The sequence below is a fragment of the Amphiprion ocellaris genome, chromosome 18 (assembly GCF_022539595.1).
Source record: "Amphiprion ocellaris isolate individual 3 ecotype Okinawa chromosome 18, ASM2253959v1, whole genome shotgun sequence".
NCBI classification, from domain to species: domain Eukaryota; kingdom Metazoa; phylum Chordata; class Actinopteri; family Pomacentridae; genus Amphiprion; species Amphiprion ocellaris.
In genome coordinates this window covers 31,917,110-31,939,270 of record NC_072783.1, presented here as the reverse complement: position 1 = coordinate 31,939,270, position 22,161 = coordinate 31,917,110, and the positions used below count along the sequence as shown (strand labels likewise).

The following is a 22,161-nucleotide window of genomic DNA, read 5'->3' as shown; positions in this document are numbered from 1 at the left end:
AAGTAACCAGCTCCACTTATCCTGTAACTAGCTGGTTACTTTGTAGCGGAGGCCCCACAACACAGGAAACAGCTACAACTAGGCGCGCCTCTAACAATTCCCAATCCACACACACAACACACACAGTCATCTTCCTCACAAAAGACACATGGACAAGCCTTGTTTTGCCTTTCATGCAAACTAGCTCTCAAATTCCTCCTCTCGTAAAAGATAAACCCGCATTTTCCTACTAAGTTTAGGCAAATTGACCGCTCAGCCGGCCGCTTTCTAATCACAATTCCTCCCTGTAACTTGTGCAATCTGAGAGCGGAGCTAGGAGCTGCTAACGATGGAGCATTGCAAGTTTCCTTTACGTACCAACTCCATACTTTTCCTTCTTAGTGGGCACCCAGCGAGACATCCTCAGCGTCCGGGCTTCCTCCAGTCGTCGCTTTTCCTGTTAGAAAAGATCCAAACGTGACCTCTTTGGTTAGAAAGTAGACTTTTTTCCTCAGTTTTCTCTGAGCTTTGGGGAGCTACTCCGAGCAGCCATTTTCCACCAGTGACAGGACGCTCCGCAAGGGGGAGGAAGGGAACTGAACTTTTTCAGCCTGTAGGCGTCCAGACTGCAGCTTCTGCTGCTGGAAGCTGCTGCTGCTGCGTCTCTGCTGGTTCATACGGTGAGTGTTGGTGGACTGGGACACTTTGTGGAACAATTCAGGGCCTCAACTCCCAACTGCATGCAATTCTACAAGTATTAACCCACTTTATATGCAGATATGCAGAAAAGAAATTCACTACTAATCAAACGCACTACTGCGTATATATATATATATATATATATATATATATATATATATATATATATATATATATATATATATATATATATATATATATATATATATATATATATATATATATATCCTACACAAAAAATATAAAATAAAAAAGAATAAAATACAAAACTAAATCCCACCAGTAAAATTACTTCAATTCTATTTAAAGAATTATTTTGCATATATATATATATATATATATATATATATATATATATATATATATATATATATATATATATATATATATATATATATATATATATATGTATATGTGTGTGTGTGTGTGTGTGAGATTTAAAGTAGCGAAACTGTTTTACTGGTCTTGCGAAATCAACAAAAGAAGTGGTTTGCCGCTGGTTTTATTAACACAATGTACATATACAAACTTTTTGGTACTGTTAACAGGAGAGTCATAAAAAGGGTTATTATTTAATTTGAAATTTGAAAACAGCAACTTTTTCTTCTTTTTTTAAGTGCAAGAATTTTGACCAACAGTATTTTCGTTGCTCTTTGTTTTTGTTGTTGTTGTTTGTCCTTGAGTCCTTTTCAGCAATGCAAACATTGCTTTGGAGTTATTTTATGTATTCTTTGAAAGGAAACTTACTGCAAAGCTTAACTGTCCCAATTTGCCAGGTGTCTCATTTCAACAAAGCTCACTCTGTGGTTAAGTGGTTTATTTGCCACACCATATTATTATGATAATGTTAGAAAATAGCTTTAATTAAGCAAAATAAACTGAGAACTTTATTACCAGTCATAACATAAGATCAGTTATCTGCAGAGAGAATCATTTATGATTTTTATGTTTTTTTCTATTTTAAAGAAAAGGCTACATTACATTTGTAGTAACATTTATACTGTAAATCATTTAGAGTTTGTTTAGTTTAGAAATGAAGTTCTCCTGCTGCCTTTGGTCAATTATTTAGTTCGGAGTCATCCTGTGAGGTATGTAGGAAAGTGTGGAACTTGAGTTAAGTTAACTGAACTTTTTTAAAAATATATATATATATATTAGCTTGATTAAACTAGTTCCATAGACAGTGGTCACAGAAAGACTAGTCTCACACTGTAAGGCCATTTTGCACCTCATTTTCAATCTGCAATAGATATTGCATCATATGCATAGTATAGGGCGGAGCCAAGTGAAGGACACAGGGGTTTAAATATAGTGCAGAACCTTCTATTTTATTTGTTTTGGCTAAACTCTGTTTTTCAATACAATTAAAAATAAAGTGTTAATAAAAGTACATTTTGTCTGCATCCATAAAATCACACAAATTACACACATTTCATTTCAACTTGCTTACCGGTTTATTATAGTGTTAAATGGAAATGCATCACATGGTTACTTTATCATACAACACACACACAGCAAGAACAAGACTGTTCCTCTAGTTGGTTCAACCACAGAATTAGAATTCTTGTGGTTTGTATACATTTCCTTCCCTCTTTGTGCTTCATGATGAACCTTTTCCAAGCAGCGATGTGCTCAACTAATGAAAACTGTTTGTTGAAGTTTGGCAAATAAAAGACATGAAAGAAATGCATCCAATGCACACATTCACATCTGCTCATCTTTTTTTCATCTTGTTTGCACCACTGATGCATCCTCTGGTTGCATCCCATCTTTTAGAGAACTATTTCAACTTCTGACCCCCTGCCTTCACTTTCCCTCACCTCTTGCACTTGTCATGTTAGAGTCTTGCCAGCAGAGGGGGCTGTTGCTTATTCTCAACTATAAAAACCCACCTCCTTTAAATCTGTCTTTACCCAATTGAGTTTTTGATTTGTTTTGATGTTATCTCCCCGGCAGAGCAGACAAAAAGCTGCAATTTGCTTTCAAACACTGCATAGTCATTCTGCACGTAGCTCCTCAGTTTGATAAGGTGTTAAAGCAGGTCACAGCAAATGATATTTGAAAGATTTTCGTCTCATCTCCTGTCTTTGAAAGACATACGGAAAATGTTATTTCACCCTGTGACACTGCTTTGAAAGACATCTGGGGACTGTTAATCCGCTGAGAAAACACTGAAATTCATTAAACATCAAAGCAAGTACCAATTCTTTTTTTTTGGGTGGGGGGTGGGGGTGGGGGGGGATTGTATCTATGCAGATCTGCATTTAACTGCCTTTAAATGAGATTTCAAGCCAAAATCTTGCCTGAAACAAATTCATCTGTCTAGTGAACACCCTGCACTCATGCACTGTGGGACATCATGTGGGACACGGTTACTTACCAAGAGGACACTGGCCCATTTTGAGACAGTCTTGTTAAAGTCACATGGCCTGGATAGAGGCTTGAGGATAGCGATGCCTCATCATCAGCCACCAACCACGAGATCACAGGGAAGAGGAGAAACAGGGGGGAATTCAGCAAAGAGGATTTCCAAAGCAAGTAAGTGAGTCATGGAATAACATGGATTATCGGCTCATTAGTGATGCTCTATCATTTATAAGGATGAATGTCAGGAAGTTTGATGTGCTCTTTCAAACATTGCATGGCATTCATAAACCCAAATTTAGAAGGCTTAATATGTGTAAATGGAAATTGCCAACAATGTTCTTAGTATAAATGGAGATGTTGTTACGTCAAGGGCTGCATCAACAAGTGTTTGTTTTTTTCTCCAGCCCGCCCATCCCTCTGTCTCTTCCCATCTTCCTTTCTGCACTGGATGTTGTGCTCAGTAACTCTTTTGTTCGCAGCATTGCTACATGCCTGAGTGGAGACAGTACCCAGTAGCACCTACTTTATGTCAAGACAGAGAGTGTTTGCTTCCTAAATGCCAGGGACTGAGGAGGGTTGGAGGCGAATAAAACATGAATTGTCAGTAACTGGTAAGTAATAATATCAGGAAATTATATGAAATGAAAGCAGGAAATTGTAGAGTGTGTTATGATTAGTAATAATTTGAATTAATTCTGTATTCTGATATCTTCTGGTAATAGATCTGGTGCAAAGATGACCTCCATCACTTTTGTAGCTGCTAATTCCTTGCAGTTCATTTCTGGCATGCCTCGTGGTAAGAAGTCGGGTTGAGCCAGGGGGGATTCTCATTAATACCTCCACTCTAAAGGGCTTTTATCGTGGGCTGAAACTTGAGAGCTGTGTGTGGCTACCTGAGCTGCAGAGGGATGACTCTCCGCAGGCCAGCTGCCCACCTAAGGAGAGCTCCAGGCTGGAGGAGATCAGGAGATGAGTCCTACTGGGAGAGTTTAGTATCAGAGGGGGAGCTTTTACCCAGCGCTTCTCATCCTCAACGGCCTCCTCGGCCCCAAAGCGCCATTGAAGGAGGCCAATTGGACAGCTGGCTGGAGCATCTGCAGACAATGCAGAGCAAACTTAGAACCCCAGCTTATAATCAAGCACCAGCTTTCAGTGATCGGACAGCATCCATGCCCGTTCTTGATAGGGAACCGAGCGGACGTTCCTGGAGACAGAAGGGATTTCCCTCCTTCAGCAGGGGTTCCTCTTCATGCAGGAGTTCAAGCCTTTGTGGGAGTTTGCTGGGCAGCCAGGAGTCCCTCCAAACTGGGTTTTTTTCCCCTCCGGAGCGCAGAGGAAGCTGGGAGAGAGTTCACATCTCACAGGCCCCACAGAAGGAACAAGCTGAACTCAGTTGTCTTGCTCCAGTCAAAATTGGTTGGTTACCAGTCCAGAGGAAAGTGATGATGGTGGCTGACGCCTGCAATCAAAACCAGTTTTTGGACCACTCTGCTGGTCATGTAAGACACACAACACCTGGTACTAATAGAGCCTTACGCACATATTCAGAAAGTTTTGCAGGTAGTGTTTTCTGGAATACTTCAATCTACATTTAGACAGGATAGACCTGAAGAATTCAGAGCAAACAGTTGCATCTGTTTCCTTTCTAAAACCAGTTCCAAACCCAGTTAATTTTGGTTGTTTCAGGCCTCTGTAGTCTTATAGAGACATTATTTTGAAGCACACATCAAAACCTTTCAGAACAACTTTCGTATCTGTTATACTATCTCCATTTTCACACCGACTTTGACTCGATTTTACTTGGATTTGCTGCTGACATCCTCCCAGGTTGTGTGATAGTGACTCTTACATGTTAGCGAAGCGTTGTAAGCTCTGCAAGTCTGAAGTTAAGTGTTGTGTAATGGAGGTGACTGTGCACTGTGCCAGGCGAGGCAAGAATAAAACACACAGAGTGCCACAGAGAGCCATTTGTAGTCAAGTCTCAGTTACCCAGGGAGAAGGCAGAGCTCTGGCATCCTTTGAAAACAGCTTACTCTGCAGGAACTCTGTCCGTTCTCGAAAGGTTTACGACTCATTTGGAGCTGTGGCAGCAGAGACTAAGCTGTGTGCCCTGAGAGGATGCAAGTCAATGTACAAAGATTATGCAGTGGGCGTATTACCCTGTGAACTGATAATATGGCTTTGAATCGATAACTTGCTGTGCTGTACCAGAGATTCCACTACACAAAGCACCTCCCTTGGTGTATGACTCCTCACTGGGGAAAAAAAACTTATAAATTCAGTGTTTAAATGGGTTTCTTTGGGATCATCCGCACAGCAACTTCAATCCAAAGTGTGTTTAATTGATATCCATGATCCCTTCTTCTGAGAGATTGTGAATAAAGGAACAGTTTGACATGTTGAGGAAGTATGCTTTCTATGAGAAAATCAATACCACTCTCATGGTTGTTATGAAATATCGAGCCGCTGGTTAGCTGAGACTGGAAACAAAGGGAAATAGCAAGCTGGGTTTTATATTTAGCCTGCCATACAGACATGTGAGTGATAGCAATCTTATCAAATAGCTCTTAGTGAGCATTCCAAGAAGCTTTTTTTTTTGTATCTGCTAAGTGCGTTTTAATACTTTTTGCAGGTGAAACTGAAACAACCCATCACTCCAACGTTTCAGAAGAACAAAGTAACACCAAAGACACAAGGTATGCAAGCAATTTGCTGTATCATTGTACAATTACTTGCATAACAAGTGGGTTTTCAGCTGAGAAATCCTTCCTAATTCCAACAAAAGCACGGTTATGCAAGTGTGATCATTATGTAAGCCCTAAAAAATAAAAAATACCTAAAAGACATACATGAAAACCAAAATTTAAAAAAAGAGAAGCAACTCGTCTTTCACAACAAACGATTCCCCGAAACAAAGAAAGGCTGTGTTTTAATTGATGTTGAGCGCTTGATCAGTGCTGTAACAAATATGGCCACAGGGTAACTGCAGGGGCCGAGTTAGCTAACGGGAGAACAAGAGCTTATTTCAGGGCTGACTTGTCACACAGTTTACCTGCTTCTAATCAGCTCCTGGCAGCAGTGTTGCCCCTGTCCCTCTTTGCAAAACGCACCACACTGACTGACTGGATGATCACTTTAAACAACAACCCCTGAAAACAAAGTCAATTTCAAGTACAACTGGTCCCGGCTGGTATTCTGCGGCACTGCAGGCTAAAGGGAAATGGGCGCCATTAGGCCTGAGAAGCTGACGAGAAAATAGGCAGAATGGGGGTGGAAGCGAGAGGCAGAAAGATAAGGGGAGATGCAGACTGATTGGAGAAGGAGCCCTGTTAATCTTTGAACACGGCAGCCCCGTACTCTCCGGGTTTGATCTGAGGTTTGATCTTTCAACCTTGTCCTTGTTTATACATAGATTATCCTGGCAAGGCTCAGGCTGCTTACAGAAATCAAAGCGATCCATCCATGGCAGCGAGTGACTTTGATAGACAGTGTAGCATCATATACACTGCTAGTTAAAAGCCACATGCACACTGTGGTGACAAGATAAAAGTGAAAACACGACAAACTCTAACTAATTATTTACCATCTCCACATGGTGCATGAAATAAGTTTTTCATTAAATCATGTGTCATATGCTGTGTGATTATGATGACTTCTGTTTAACATTTGCTTTGAATTTGACTCAGATCAATAGTAATACACCTCTTCTTAGTCAATCAAAACAGCCATAAATATTCATATTTTCACTTATTTTACAATGAATAATTTCACTGCAATTGCAGGTGCATTAAAATAGGCAATGATTTGAAGAAAAGTGACTAACAAGACACAAAAATCTCTATGCAAGTTTGCTTCTAAATTAGTTTTGATGCTTGTTGCTTTTGCTCAGTGCGTTTCAATCCGCAATTCCAAACCAAATGAAATTCAAACCACAATTACTCCAATAAAAACACTGACTCCACAGCGAGCAAAATTTCTTTCTCATTACTTTTTTTTCTCTGTTTCTGCTTGTTGCCCTTGCATAAGTATTTTTAATCAGACTTGCAGACAGTTAGTGCCCTCTGCCTCCATAAAAGTCACATTTAACAAACTTGAAATGGCCTGATCTTAATGAGCAAATCATAATAAAACTGGATCTTGTGCTTCAAGGGCCTCCGTGTTTGGACAAGTGGGATCATTTTCACCCTGCTCACACTTACTATTTCAATAAAACTCATGAGGATGGGGAATAAACTGTGAGGGTGGGGACTTCAGAGGGTATCTGCCATATGGCCTTGCTTATTTATTTTCCTCTGGGATGTAAAAGTCAGCTGTTGATTCAGGGAAAAAAAACAGAAAAACATTGTGATCTGAGCTCAGCTAGTGGAGGTAATGAGAGGAGCTCTTTGTGGGGGGAGGCATATGCTGGTGTATGACCTTTATGAAAAAAGACATGTAGTGACGGCAGAATGTGGGGAAAAAAATGTCAGAAAAGCCTGAACCGTTTATGACACCTCAGAGACATTTTTTTTGTTGTAGGTGTTTTCCAGCTCTAATCAGTTTCACAAAGTGGGGCAATTTTCACTTTGTCTCTCGTTTTCTCCCTTACATCAAAAAAAAAAAAAAAAAAAAAAACACTACAGGATAATCCACACAGCATTCAAGGGTTATCCTAAAGTGAGAGCCTGTCGCCATGGTAACAGCAGCAGGTGGAAACGCAGCCAGGCAAAGCAGCCAGGGTGGCAATAGAGTATCAGTCAGGGCTGAGAGGCAGACCAGTCAAGTTGCTGCGTCTCCTGAGGAAGCAGAAAAGAGGCCGGGGTGGTGCTAGACTCACTTTACTGTGCCAATGTCAATTACTGACAGTGTCAACATTGCCATACAGCCAGAGGGATGGCTGACGTGTGTGTTTGCATGAGTGTGTGTGCGTGCCTTGTGGGTGGGAATGTGACAGATGATCATTTGTTTTGCCTTGATACATAGACGAAGAGGTGGAGAGAAGTCACACCAGTCCCGGTGTTTTGGGTGTGAAGACGTGGCAGACACCTGATCAAGGCTCTCGCATTATTAAACAGGTAACTGATAACGGCATTTTAACATTTAGCGCTGCATAAACCAGGAGGCAGCTTTGCAAAAGCAGAATATTACGATGGTTATCAGCGGGGGTCTGTGTGCATAGTGTCCCTGTATGGATAATGAGGTGAAATTGGGTCTTACAATCCTCATGTTGTGTTTATATTACTAATGCTTAGCAAGTATCTGCAGCTCACAACAGTGATAGATTTAGTGTTTCTGTGTTGGCTTGATTCAATGCTGGACAAATCAGGGGCTCCATATATTAGCACTGAGTTGCTAAAAGGTCTAAAGTTGCTCTTGAATTCATTTATTTGAGTTTTTTAGTGCTTGCTTCTAAGACTCCCACACAACGTGACTCTTATTTCTTAAGTTTAATCTACTAAATAAATATAATTTATGTTAGAAGTGACTCATTTTAAGGGAAGAACCATGAGATATGAAAGGTGAAAAACTTTGCAAATTTTGGAATTTAAGTGTAGCAAAAAAAAAACAAAAAAAAAACTTTTTGGAGCCCAAAAGAAAAAAAACCCCATTATCAACACAAAGACAACTTCTTTGCTTTGTGGGTCATCATAAACGTCTGTTTGCTCTTTAAAATGGGTTCTCTATATATTGCAAATTGCCTAAAGCAGTGCAACAAAATGAGCCATTTCAAGCAAATGGAAAACTAAAATACCTGCAAGCATAATTGCTATTATCTAATTATCATAAATTTTAGTTACTTAGTCTATAGACACACATGAATTTGATCAGAAATAAATATGCAGGTAAGTTTTTTGTAGTAAATGTTTTTTGTTAACAGCTTTCAACTACAAGGTGAGCAAAATTACAGACTTCTGTCAAAACACATTCCCAAAAGGACAGTACAATGTCTAAATCTCATGCTTTTCTCAGAAATGGTTACTGTTTTGGTTTATGCAGCACTCATGTACGAGGCGTCAGGGAGGTATGCCACATCATAAACCTGCTGGTGTTTTGTGCAGGGACATATCAGTGTTTCTCCATGCTCCATAAACACCATCAGAGTGTCTCTCTAGCCCGAGGACCAGAATCGTTGCTTTTTGCCTCTCAGCTTCTATTGAGGATAGAGTCTCATTGTTATTCTGTGAGGGATAAGTCACGCTGTGTGCTGGCTTTGCCTGCTGCTGCTTCCATTGCTACTGGGGCATTCACTGTGTCAAGCATGAGGAGAGTCATCTGACTAAAGAACAAACAGCAGAGCCCTGAAGACAGACAAGACAGCTGACCTGCTGTTGAAATGTAGTATTAGAGCGATGTCATATTGTCAATATCTCATGTCACACTGAATTAGGATTCTGCATTTGCCACTTGCAAATAGCTGCTTAAATTGGCAAGATGAATACACAGCATCTGTTTTACTGTGTTGATCGATGACAAAACATTTATCATAAGACATTAGCGACAACAGCAGGGTAGGATGGGGTTTCCATGCATAATTAAGGATCTCTTTTATCCACACGCTGTAGGTTCCAGAAAAACTGAGCTTTCCCTCTAATGAAGGGGACAGACCTGTGGGCTGGCAAGCTCTGCGGAGAGGCTGGAATATCAACAGGGTGTCAGCTTTCCCTGGAGGCAGTAAGTCCAACGAGCTCCCCACAGGGACCAACTCAGACCCCAACGGGAAGTCCCCTCTGATGAAAACAACCAGCGTAGAGCCCCCGAAGCATTCTCCTCCGCATCACACAACTTCTACTGATCCCTGCAGACCACACACTCCGCTACAAGGCACAAACACCACTGAAACATACAAGTCACACACTCCTTTGCAAAAGACAAGTGGCGTTCAGCCCATAAAGGCAACAACCCCGCTGTGTGGAACAAACAGAAGCACACAGCCTTCACACATACAGACGAGCTCCGCTGTGACTACGCTCATCCCTCAGAACAAAGCTGGCTTCTCCTCCATCACCATCTCCTCCAGGAAAGTGAGCAGATCGGCCAGTCTGCCTGGCTCCAACAACTGTAGTCTACCTGGTTCCAACATGGATCCAAACTCCAGGCAGGTAACAGTGCAAAGGAAGGCCACTATAGTCAAAGTTACAGAGAAAAGGGTAATGTCAAGTCCTGTCCCAAGCACAGAAATGACAGGGACTCCACCGGCTAGCCATGGTTTAGACACAGTGGTCCACAGAAGAAAGGCCACCATTATCAAAGTGACAGAGCACAGGGAAAGCTACAGTCCAGCTAAAGGAGGCTCTAGGCACCCAGAGTACAGACACAGCTACACTGAGGGGCTGTATAAGGACAACAGCACGTGGAATCAGGGAAACCGTGCACAAAACAACACAGCACCTTCACATAACCATCCGAATTCCAGACCAAACTCAGCTGCAGCACCAAACACATTCACTTCAGATCCAGGTAAAAACGGTGCACTGCACAGATCCACGCTGAGTCTTTTTGTGAACAACCCCCCCGCCATAGCAGGGACCGTTTCCTCAGAGGCTTCTCCAAAGGCTGTTGGACGGAGTTCGGACAGGCCGAGCAGACCACTGAGCTGCTATGGCAGTGTGAGTGGACACACTGAGCCAAGCAAGGAGAATGTGACACAACCGGCTGCCAGGAAATGGAGCTTTGGGCTTTCACAAGAGACCAATATCAATCCTGTGAACTCCGACAGTAGTTTCATCAGCCCTGGAAAAGCACTGAAAGAAGCAGGTCAGCCAGTGGCAGACACCCTTAAATCAAACGGTGGCGAAACAGAAGGACTGCCACCACCAGAGGATGCGATGAGGAGAGCGTCCCCCAGTCTAACTCTCATCAAGGCCCCGGGTAGGTTTCTGTGTCCCACTTTGACAGTCTTTTTGTCAGCACAAAGACTCCCTCTGTCTCTGATCTCCATTTTCAAAGGATGACAGTGTCTAAATATACACTTCCTTTGTGCCATTTGTGTGTTCTAGCTCAGAGTTATTACACACCCTCTCAGGTTTGATACGATCTTTCACCTTTGATGTCTTATTGATAGGCGTTATTAGATAGTATTGGGATTATTCCTTTATCTGCCACCGCCAGTGCAGTTGACATCCATGCCAGATATCTGTGTCGATGTCAAATAACATCAGCGAGACGCAAAGGCCCTATCAGCACCTAGACATGCTTTCTCATTTTCACCTTCTTTCATTTTCCCACGCATCTCTTTGCATGCATAATGTATCTCAGCCCCCCTTTTCACTTGCGGCACTGGGAAAGAAGAGAAATCACAAGCTGTTAAAAACACGGTGAAAATAAAGTATGAAGATGTGTTAGGAACAAGTTTGGTGTTCAGATCCTGGGAAGCACAAATTATGTTTGTGTGTGCAGTAATCAGATTGTGTGGACACAAATCTGTTGGCAGAGTCACATTGTGGGGACTTACTGACCATCTGGGGGTGAAAATCCAAAATCCACAAAGTTATCTATTTACTTTGAGTTTTCAGTTATGATTTTATAAACAGTTAAAGTGTATGTGCAGGACTGTGTTTTCCCTGGTGCAGTAAAATCCTGGAGTTTGTGTTGGCTGCCTCATATTGACTACTAGTAAATAAAACACATTATTAATGAACTTTAGAGGTGCTGGGACGTGGATTTGTGAACAGAATAGGTTGGCATTTGCTCCCTGCTTCGAGCCTATATCTTCATCCTTCTTTGTAACTTCTCTACTTGTCTGAATTTACTGTAATGCACCAAATCACCAGGTCCGTTTCTTTGTATGTGAAAATCTACACTACAGTAAAACTGATTCTGATTTAACCTACAAATACTCTTGGCAAGAAAGCAAGTGCATTTCCTGAAACATTTCTCTTCGATTAAAGTAAGCTTCCGTAGAGTCCAAGTCATGACAAGTCCTCATAAATAAGTTGCACATCAGTAAAAGCTTAGTTTAGTTTGTTAACGAACTAAAGCAATGTGTGCTCATTGTATCTCCAGAAGGATTTTTAAATATTTACTCCTGGCTTATTTATCTTTTACTACTTTAGAATTTTTGCATGTTATGTTTTTTACTTTGTGACTTCAATCTGATTTAAATCCAAGTCTGCAGCTCTGAACTCTTGTAAACAAGCACAGCGTTCTCACATATAAAGCAAACAGTGTTCGATTATTTAAAATTGCTAAAACAGTCAGCCAAAGCTACTGTTTGGAAATTCAGGTGAATAAGTAATCTGAGGAGGGAGTTTTCTGCTGAGCAAGTGTGTTTCTTCATTCATGATGTCTTTCCTCTGTGTGAAATTATTAATTATTCTTTAATCACATTCATTACGAGTGTCGTCAATTAATTACAAGGCCCGAGGCAACGTAATTTAAATTCAATGTTTGATACAGTCAACCACCAAATGAGGCAGGATATTAAACTGTGTTAAAAAAAAAAAAAAAAATCCGCCTGTGGTGCTCGGCGGCCAAATGGTAGCTCAGAAAAAACAGCCAGTGTCACTGACTCCTCACTTACATCAAAGCCTGTCTTGAATTTCAGATCCCCATCAGTCTCCAGAGGAAGTGCTTGCCCTGAATGCAGCTGCAATCATAGCAAATATCAAACTCCAAAGACAACTGAGTAAGAAGAAAACACCAAACGGCGACTCTGAGAAGGACTCATCACCTCAAGATAATACTGGTATTATAACTCCTCTCTTCTGTTCATATGTACTGATAATTTCTTATAAAATTTCGATCTTTGTTACAATTAACCAAAAATAAAGTTGCTGGTTCAACACTTTCTTTTTAGATCTCTGATTAAATCCATACCGATACAGTGAAATTCCTCGGCTCTTTGTCGGTTTGCTTTATGCCACAAAGCAATATGTCACAGCAGGCCTGCAGGGCTGTTGAGCAACTATGCATTGCACTCGGGCATGTAAAGGAAAGCCAGGTGTAGGCGAAACACAGACTATGTGATTTTCTCTGCCTTTGTAGTGACGGATGAAGGGAAATGTATGTATGTATCTGATCAAACCCGAGTCAGGCGCCACAGCCGGCCTCATGCTGCATTTGTTCCACTGAATCCGGATCCTGAAAGGTCAGCTGGACCTGTTTCTCTTCAGGTGAGTTCAGAGTTAATTTTCTGAGATAATAACACAGTGAAACACATATAGAGCAAGGAATGTCTATATGTAAGCTCCTGCTGCTGGTATGTGTGGTATAAACAGTAGAAACAACCAATGAGTGTCCCATTCTCAAGTTGTTTACTCTTAGAGGTCCAAATTGTTAAAACTGGCAACTATTTCATCCTAAAAAAAATGCCACCAGGAAGCACTAAAATGCACTAAACATCAGCAGAAGGGAATGACACATTTATACTAGCTTTAGGACTTTTCCACGGGATGCCTCGGGGCTGCGTTCAGGGTGCATGTGGAGGTCAGGCTTAAATGATTTGTCAAGAAGAGCAATGTGTTTCTGTTTTTTTGGCAGCAAGCACTGCTGAGGTCCAAGCCGGACTTCATCAGCCGTTCGCAGGGACGAGTGCGAGAGCTGGAGCGAAGGGCGCAGGAGAGGAGGGAGCTGTCGAAATCGGTGGACCCAAAGTCAGATGCCGCAGTCAGGCAGGGGAGAGCCCACAACAGCACCTGGACCACCTCTGTGAACGGTACGGTGCCAGCAGCCGGCCTCACCTCTATCATCCACTGTACTGTCCATTGTCCCTGTGCAGCTGCGGTGGCTGTTTGCCACATGACTAGTCACATACATACAGATTTAGAACAAAGAGCGGGGTGTTTGGGGGGGGGGTTCAGGACTCATGAAAATAGTTTTAGAATTTAGGCTGCGGATTAGTGACAATGTATTTCCCTTTAGTTTTTGCTAGAAAGGCCTCTAAACCCACTGAAATTCATTGTTGAAACCTGAAATATTGAGTTAGCAGTGGTTTGAGACAACTGTAATAACTCAAAACCAGGCAAACATTGCATTAAGAGTCTAAAATATTGAAGTTAAAGAATTAACTAATAGAAGTTGAATGAAATAGCCAAAGAAAATGCCAAAGTCTTATATTCAGGATGGATTACATAACAGGCCAATATCTGAAATGCTCTAACATGACGTTTCCATCCTGTCATACAGCATCATCTAAACCATTTTTAGGCAGTGACAAATAAAAAGACAGAGAGAGAACTGACTCATTCTGCTAAGCTGTGGCTAAATACACAACAGGGCATTTGAAGTGAAATATGAACCAAATGGCTTTATTGCATCTGTATCGATATATAAATGCAAGTGTTTCTCTATTGAATAACAAGGAGTGCGTGGCAGCAGTGGTTATAAGTGGAAATATTGCTGTGACCTTGAAATGTCATTATGTGCTCTGTCTGATCAGGTTTGCCTTCAGAATGCCAGCTTTCAGTGTAAACAATGCAGAATTTAAGGATTTGTGACACAAATTTTGTAGCTCTGTCTGCCCTCTACTGGACAGAAACTTACACTTTGGCAACAACGGCTGGGAAAGTGTTCAGAAAGAAGAAAATCAAAAATCAGTTGCTGTCAGACTCTGCTACACACTTATTTTTTTTTAAATAAATATTGATTAAAACCCATAATGTATGTAGATAGATTTCATGCCCTTTTTTTCAAATAATCCTGCATGTTGATTGTAATATGAGAGGTTTTCAGTGTATTTTAACTCCAAGAAAACCTAGTGTGATTGACTTCAGTGCTTTATTACCCTCAACTTGATCAACATTATGTGTTTGTGTGTGTATATTTGCATGCGTTTGTTTCCAGGTAACCTTTTCAGACCCAGAGACAAAGCCATTACTGGGAAAGAGCTGCAGCCCAGATCCAAGCGGTGAGTTTTATCTAAATCTCTGTCAAGATTTTTGCCATAATTATGACTTTTTTTCTCTTTCCTTGCCTCTGTTGTTTATTTTCCTTTTAGAAGATCCCCTTATTGATTAGGATTTATACAGAATGTTGTTATATATGCAGATAGGTGACAAATTAAAGGAAAACCTGGGTGATTGACCCCTGCAGTGAAGACGTGTTTTGATTCTGTTTCTCCCATTAGAGGGAAGGATCGCTGCAAATCAATACAAGGTTTTTCTACCTTTCCTTTGATGAGACATTTCTATCCTGATAGGAGCGCTGTTTCCTACAATAAAAATGTCCATATCCATAGGGCGCAAGGGGTCACTGATGGCTTTTAGAGTCACCAGACCTCAAACCAGTTGAACAACTATGGGATATTTTTGCAGCACAATCATCTAAACACCAAATAAAGGGACATCCTTTAGAAGAATGGTGCTTCATTCCCCAGTACAGCTCCGCAAGCTGGTAGAATCAATGCCAATATGCAATAAAACTTACCTTACAATACACTTAATGTCACCTAACTGTATATACTCAGTATGCTCAGTACATTTATGTGTCCAACCACTGGGAAATACCTCAATTACTCTCTAAAATCAGACTAATTCTGATTAAATTCTTGGTTGGTTAATATTGTTTTTGGAAACTGACATTTGCACAGGCACATTACAGTACAGGTACATTGGAATTCTTTGTGTGTTTTCTTGAGTCAGCCTTATACATAGAAAAAAAATAGAATAAAATAAATATAAATAAAATGTAAGAACAACAGCGATAAAAATACAAATATACGTTCTAAAAATAAAATAAGTACATACTACAAAGAAGCTTTGTATAAAAAAGTGTTAAAAATAGACCTCAGCAACATTTGCTTTCCTGACCAACAATCATGAAAGACACAAAATTATCATTTTCTTCCAGTACTTTTGCGGAGGTGAAGAGGAAAAAGGACGAAGAGAAGAAGAAGGAGACATGTTTAAGCAACAGGCAACGAGTAGAGCTTTTCAAAAAGGTAATTCCTATATGTCTTTCTGTTGAAACACTTAAAAATTAACCTATTAATTTTCACTAACAAGCAGTGAAACTCATTGAAACCCACATTATTGTAGTCTTAACTATTGTGCAGGTGTCAAAGTTTTCAAATATGTAAGGCTGAATGTGAGGGATTTATTTATAAAACGGTGCCAAAGAAACTTTCCTTTTAATAGAGTGCCCATCAAAAGCAGGGAGCGTTGGGTTTTTAATAATTCAGCACATAATAAATGATTCACTTACCTTAAAGCTATGCAAGAAAGGAAAAAACTACATAACAAGGAGGTTAATATGGCAAATACAACAAGGTGATCACTTAATAAGACACTTACAGGGTTGATTCTTATGTCCCAACAGTCGTCTTTTAATATTTAAACGCCAGACATGACATGCCTGTTTGAAATGCCTGAACTTGTTGTAAATATATATGTATGAATACAAAAATGATGCACTACGTCACCAAAGAGTTGCAGAATAAAAACAAATAACCTCAAAACAGCTTGTCTGGGTGTCACAAGCATCTGCCCGAGACACCGAACACAACATTAATTGTGTATATGACCCACAGGCAATTGAGCAAGTAATAACACACCTTTCTCCTACAAGCTCAATTAAACCTCACAAAGGGTGAGACATTCCGCTGTAATGGCCGACACTAAAGGGTTTCTGTGCTAAGAATGCAGCTTTTTCTCTCCTCAGAGAAATGCAGCTGTTGATAATAATGGATTTAATGACAACAAACTCTATTATGGCTAATTGAAAAGACCAGCTACGAGTGGGAGACATGAGGTTGAACTTTAAGGACATTTATGAGAAAATGTCAGAAATGCAAAAATATGGGGGCAGATGGGATGTGAAGTCTATTTCTGGGTGTTAGAATGAACATGCTGTGGGCTTAATAGCAAATTAGAATAAATAATATGCAGCACAGCTTAATAGTTGTTTTCTTACTTACAGGGATTGATTGGCAGTGGTCTGATGAAACAACGTTTGGGTCTTTTTGAATGGGATTTTATGAATTTATTGAGTATATGATCACTGTTTATCTACGTTAAACCTAATATCAGACTCAAAATAACGAATTCCATCCAGGAAATTAAACTAGAACTAAATTAGACATGTTGTTTGTTTGCTTGTTCTTATTAAATTGTCCAAGATATTGCCATGTAATGAAAAAATTGTAGGAATTCAGGAAATTTCTTATATAGTTTATATAGATTTTATTTTTAAATGTATTAATAATTAAATTAATTAATCAACTCAAAAAAAAATTCATAATCAAATTTAAATAAAGATGCATTAATTTCAAATAATTTAAATAACTTACCGGACTGGTTGTACATTTACTGAAATACTGCACTGAAGTACAAATTTGAGGTACTTTTCTTGAATATTTCCATTTTTTGCCATGTTATACCTGTACTCTTTTTACTCCTCTATATTTGTCTCACAGCTTTAGATACTTTTTTAATTACAGTTTTTCACAAATTTCTTGTTGTGTAAAAATCTATCCATCCAAATTTGGTAATTTTCAGTGACTGTGAAAGACTAAAAGATTAAGTGCTCCTAAATGTATGAACAAAATTGTCCTACTTCTTCAGCTACATGAACTGTTTAATAATGAGCTGGAAAATGCATTGACACAAGGACAAAAACAAGGCTGTTTTCCTGAGCTCATGAATTGGCTTTTTAGAACTATGTTTTCCTCACTGGACAGCAATGTGATAAACATGTGATGAACTTACATCTTATCATCAAACCATCAAATTATGTATAAAGTCGTTAAATTTAGCTCAACCTTAAGCAATGACAACAGTAAAATGCAGCACAATAATACAGCAACAATATGAATCTAAAAACATCAAGTATATTAGTAAAACACTGATAGGAACATTTCACTGCTCAGTGAAGGGTTTTACGTTTGTATATGTGCTGATATTGCTCGAATATTTTGATTTTTTTTGAGTTTGTGAATGGAGGACTTTAACTTGTTTGATTGTGAAGTAATAGTACTTCTACTTAAGCAAAGGATCTGAATACTTTTTTCAGTACCTTCTGGAGAGAAACATAATTTAAGTGGTAAAAATTTAGCAACACAAAAAGATGCATGCCAAAGTACATGCATCAAGCTAGAAAACACTGAATATTTAAGCTGTCAGGACAATGAAATGCCACTAGAGGTCGCTGCTGCTAAAGTTTTTCTATTTTCTTCCACAAAAATCATACTTCAATGGTAGTTTCTTGCATATGAAGTGGATGATGGTACATTTTTATTACTCATCACTCAATAATCCTCCAAAAAGCTGATTTGCGGGAGAAATTGTCGTCCCTCTGTCTAGCCCTGCAGTCCTCTCACCCTTTCTCTGGTTATGAAGAGAAACTGTGAACAGTCTCATTGTGCCGATTGTATGAGGCCTGTGTTCCTGAAAACAAAAGGCCCTTCAGTGGCAGAGAAAGCAAAGAGTGGAGAGTGGAGGCCCACGCTGCTGCTGCTGCTGCACCCACACACTGCTGCTGCACCCACGCTGCTGCTGCTGCATCCATACACTGCTGCTGCACCCACGCTGCTGCTGCACCCACACACTGCTGCTGCACCCACGCTGCTGCTGCTGCACCCACACACTGCTGCTGCACCCACGCTGCTGCTGCTGCACCCACGCTGCTGCTGCACCCACACAGTGCTGCTGCACCCACGCTGCTGCTGCTGCACCCACACACTGCTGCTGCACCCACGCTGCTGCTGCTGCACCCACACACTGCTGCTGTACCCACGCTGCTGCTGCTGCACCCACGCTGCTGCTGCTGCACCCACACTGCTGCTGCTGCACCCAGATAACAGGAGGGTCTGAGCGGTGTGGGTGAGAGGGTGACAGGTAGCAGACCTCACTCATGTTAATGTACAGCACTGAGAATTCATATCTGAGGTTGCGGAGGTTCACTATAGGTGAATTCAGTGTGGAGCAGACCTTCTATTTCAACTACTTCAGTCGCTTAACTGTTTGTTTTCCTGTTGCAGAAACTGTTGGATCAAGTTCTTCAAAGGAGCAGCAACTAAATGAGGGAACAAAGAGGAAGATGATCACATAACAGACGGATGAAGTGAATTTTGCCCTTTGACATTCTTCAATATGAATCCAAAGCAAAAAGCTCATGATATAACTCTACTGTCCTTTAGCTCCAGTTTGTTTCTTTCACGTTACATTCGAGTTATATAGCTGCACATCTGTTTTCCTAGGGGTTAAATCTGTAGCGATCTTCGAAAAACCCAGAAGGTCGCTTAACATACCGCTGTTTTGAGGGTTTTTCCAGAACTTTTAAGACTCTTTCTACTTGTCTGGATAAAAAATATACAACCTCATGCTCAAAAAAAAGACTTTTAACTTTTTAACCTAGTTCTCTTCGTGCAACTTTACTATATTTCCTAATGCAACAAAAGATGGTAAGCAAAAGCAGCATAAATATGTCACAGATAACCGGATTGTTTTGCCTTTGAGTTATCTTAATGTCTTGCAAAAGTCTAATAAAAAGATACAGAAGGGTGAGAGAGTGGAGGAAGAACTGACAAAAGTGTCTCAGTGAGCGGTTAGCCCACCCTGTGCTGCCAAAACAACTTTAATGTGCCTTCATATTTATTTTACAACTCTCTAAAACTCTACTGGAGGGATGGAGCACCATTTGTATTGATTTCCAGTGACCCTTCGCTCTAAGAGGACGAGTAGACCCAAATGATGCCAGCACAATACCCTCCGCAGCATGACAGAGCCACCAGCCTGCCTAAAGGTTTAGATTGTTCCTTTGTCATCCATCAATCTTGTTTTGCTGCAAAAAAAAAAAAAAAAGAATAGCAGTTTCAGATAGGCTCAGTGGTTTTAAAAAGTGTCAGTGGACTGAATGTGTTAGATGCACTTGGGAAGCAGAGTCCTTATGGGATCTGGAAATATCTTCAAAACGGTGGTAAGCGCTGTTGAATGACCTTCTGGTTTTTTTGAAAGATTGGCTTAGATTTGTCTTCAGAGAAAAGCAGATGTTTCTGTCACTTGGTCATCTCAGCCACTCTTGTGGTGCGCAATTACAAGTGAAGGATGCCAAGAAGATTGCATGAAATCACGTCTGAGCATTCTGCTGTGGTTTGAATCATATATCACGCTGACTGATATCCTTTTGATGCACCTTCTAAACCCAGTAATGTGTGCAGTTTATCAATGTTATCTCGTTTTCACTTGATTGCAGATTGCCTTTTCTTTCCAGAATAGTTGGTGTAATGGGATGCAGAGGAGCCTCTCGCTGCATGATGAAGTGCTCACACAACCACTTTCACATGATCTCATGTGATGTGAAGCAGCTATAAGACAGAATCATTCATTCTGCTTCACGGTCCCATCCAGGACAGTCTTCCAGCGTCATCCTCATTATACATCCAATAAGCAGAAAGAATCCTGGAGTGGGCCCTGCCATCATTCAGTGCCAGCTATTAGCTTGTAAGATGAGGAATGTGACCTCTTCTCACTGGAAGCTCGCTGTTAACGGACAGTGCTGCTGAATGGAGCCTTTGTTTTGCCTTTGTTTCATCATGGACCGGGCCTTTGCCGTTGTGCATTTAGATTTTTGCGTTTGGATCCACAGAGAATTCGTTGGGAGGGAGGGGTTGCTGCTCAATTATATGAGGGAGGAATCAAAAGAGATGTGTGGCTTATTTTTTGGAGTAACGGACAACACGGCAGAAGCTCTTTTCATTACTCCTAATTGTTATTTTACTCATTAGCCTTTAAGTTTGAGTTCTCTCACAGTCCAGCTGTTTCATCCATCTTCATTTTCACTCGTCTCGTGGAAAACAGATGGTTGCGACTATTTTTGTAATTCTCTTTTCATGGCAGTGCAGTTACATGTGTGGGTGTGTTTGGACAGTAGGGGTGTATTAATAACAGCATCCGTGGTTCATTATAATAATTTCAGACTAGGAAGTAAAATAGGACACTTATGAACCGTGGATGCTGTTGGACGAGTGGTATTTGCTGTCTGTGTGTGGGTTTTTCTATTTAAAGCTGTTTCTATGCGTTGGTTGAACCACCAGCATTGTTGTACTGTGCAGTGGCCTAAAACACCAAACATATGAAGTCTTTATACTTTAACTGTTTGATATTTGAATATAAAATACAGATTTTATATCTGAATCGTGTTTCTTCTTCTTTAAATTTACTTTCAAATGTGAAATTTCTCTCCAAGGTCTTCTGAAAAGTTCTCCCAAACTGGGTCTACCACAGGTAAGGTGGAATAGCATCAGTGAAATTTGGATTTTATCTGCCCAAGCTCACATGTTTTATCTTGAAAGGAGAGGCTGGAGTGTTGTGGTATCTTCCCGTACCTTCAGTGACTTAAGTTTAGGTGCTGGGAGCAAACTGAAATGCTATATGTTAATTTTCCCCTTGTTGGAGATAAATAAATAAATAAATCTTTCAGAACCTCAGCCTGCAGGAGGACGTGTCTGTTTCCTGCTTGCCAATGTGGCCAATGCAGAGTGCCTATAGTTAAAGGCATAATTGCACAAATTTATAGTGTTTGAATGGCTGATCTTTCTTGTGTATTTCACTGAACTTGTGTCTTATGATGTTTCATGAATACATCAGTCATTTTGAAATCTTAATGTGTCAAAAACAAACAAACTCTCTGCGTGATGAGCCTTCAGACAACAGACCTCTGAGTGTATTTCCACACGGTGCTGCCTTCAGCTTACTCAGACTGAATAACAGCACCAACCCAGAAGAACATCTGCGAGTGTAGGACATTATTCAAATTTGCACTCAGTGTGGGCTGGGCTGCTACAGTGGCTCCATGTACGTCTATTAAGCACGCAGGGTGAAGTTAACTAACGGATACCAAGAAACAGAACCAATAGTAAGTCTTTCACCTTCAAAATAAAATGCTAGCTTTATGTCTTTAGGCCTCTGCAAGAACCAGTATGTATAGTTAATGTGAATTTCTGCAGGATTGAGGACATTTGTGCAAAAGTTTTTCTAAAGGGTATAATACATAACATGGTCAAATATTAAATTTCAAAACAATCCCCCTGAACTGTTGTATAAAACAAGACATGCGTGCATTTATATTTGAGAAAATTAAAGCAGATGTTTACAGATTTTGCTCGATCAAATGACTTATGGAGGTCGTCATATTTAGTTTTTTTTTGTGAGATTTCGCATGCATCACGGTAAAATTCAATAAAAGGAAAACGAGTGCTAATTA

General features: G+C 40.3%; 2 protein-coding genes across 4 annotated transcripts in view; one reads left to right on the top strand and one right to left on the bottom strand.

Moving 5' to 3' along the window:
• dock1 (dedicator of cytokinesis 1) overlaps positions 1-549 on the bottom strand; it is a 187,648-nt gene extending 187,099 nt beyond the window's left edge. For all 3 annotated transcript variants that reach the window (XM_023271467.3, XM_023271476.3, XM_055004433.1), the window contains exon 1: positions 358-549. In XM_023271467.3, coding sequence (XP_023127235.2) covers positions 358-400 — 43 coding nt within the window. In that variant the 5' untranslated portion in view covers positions 401-549. The remainder of the gene's footprint in view (positions 1-357) is intronic.
• Positions 522-21,092, top strand: c18h10orf90 (chromosome 18 C10orf90 homolog). Its single transcript, XM_023271440.3, has 13 exons — positions 522-659; positions 3,005-3,216; positions 3,525-3,656; positions 3,768-4,544; positions 5,678-5,741; positions 8,008-8,099; positions 9,588-10,893; positions 12,569-12,709; positions 13,009-13,136; positions 13,504-13,678; positions 14,806-14,869; positions 15,811-15,901; positions 18,938-21,092. Exons 4-13 carry the CDS (start codon positions 3,954-3,956, stop codon positions 18,974-18,976), a joined length of 2,691 nt encoding a protein of 896 aa, XP_023127208.3. The 5' UTR covers positions 522-659; positions 3,005-3,216; positions 3,525-3,656; positions 3,768-3,953; the 3' UTR covers positions 18,977-21,092.
• The last annotated feature ends 1,069 nt before the right edge of the window (positions 21,093-22,161 follow it).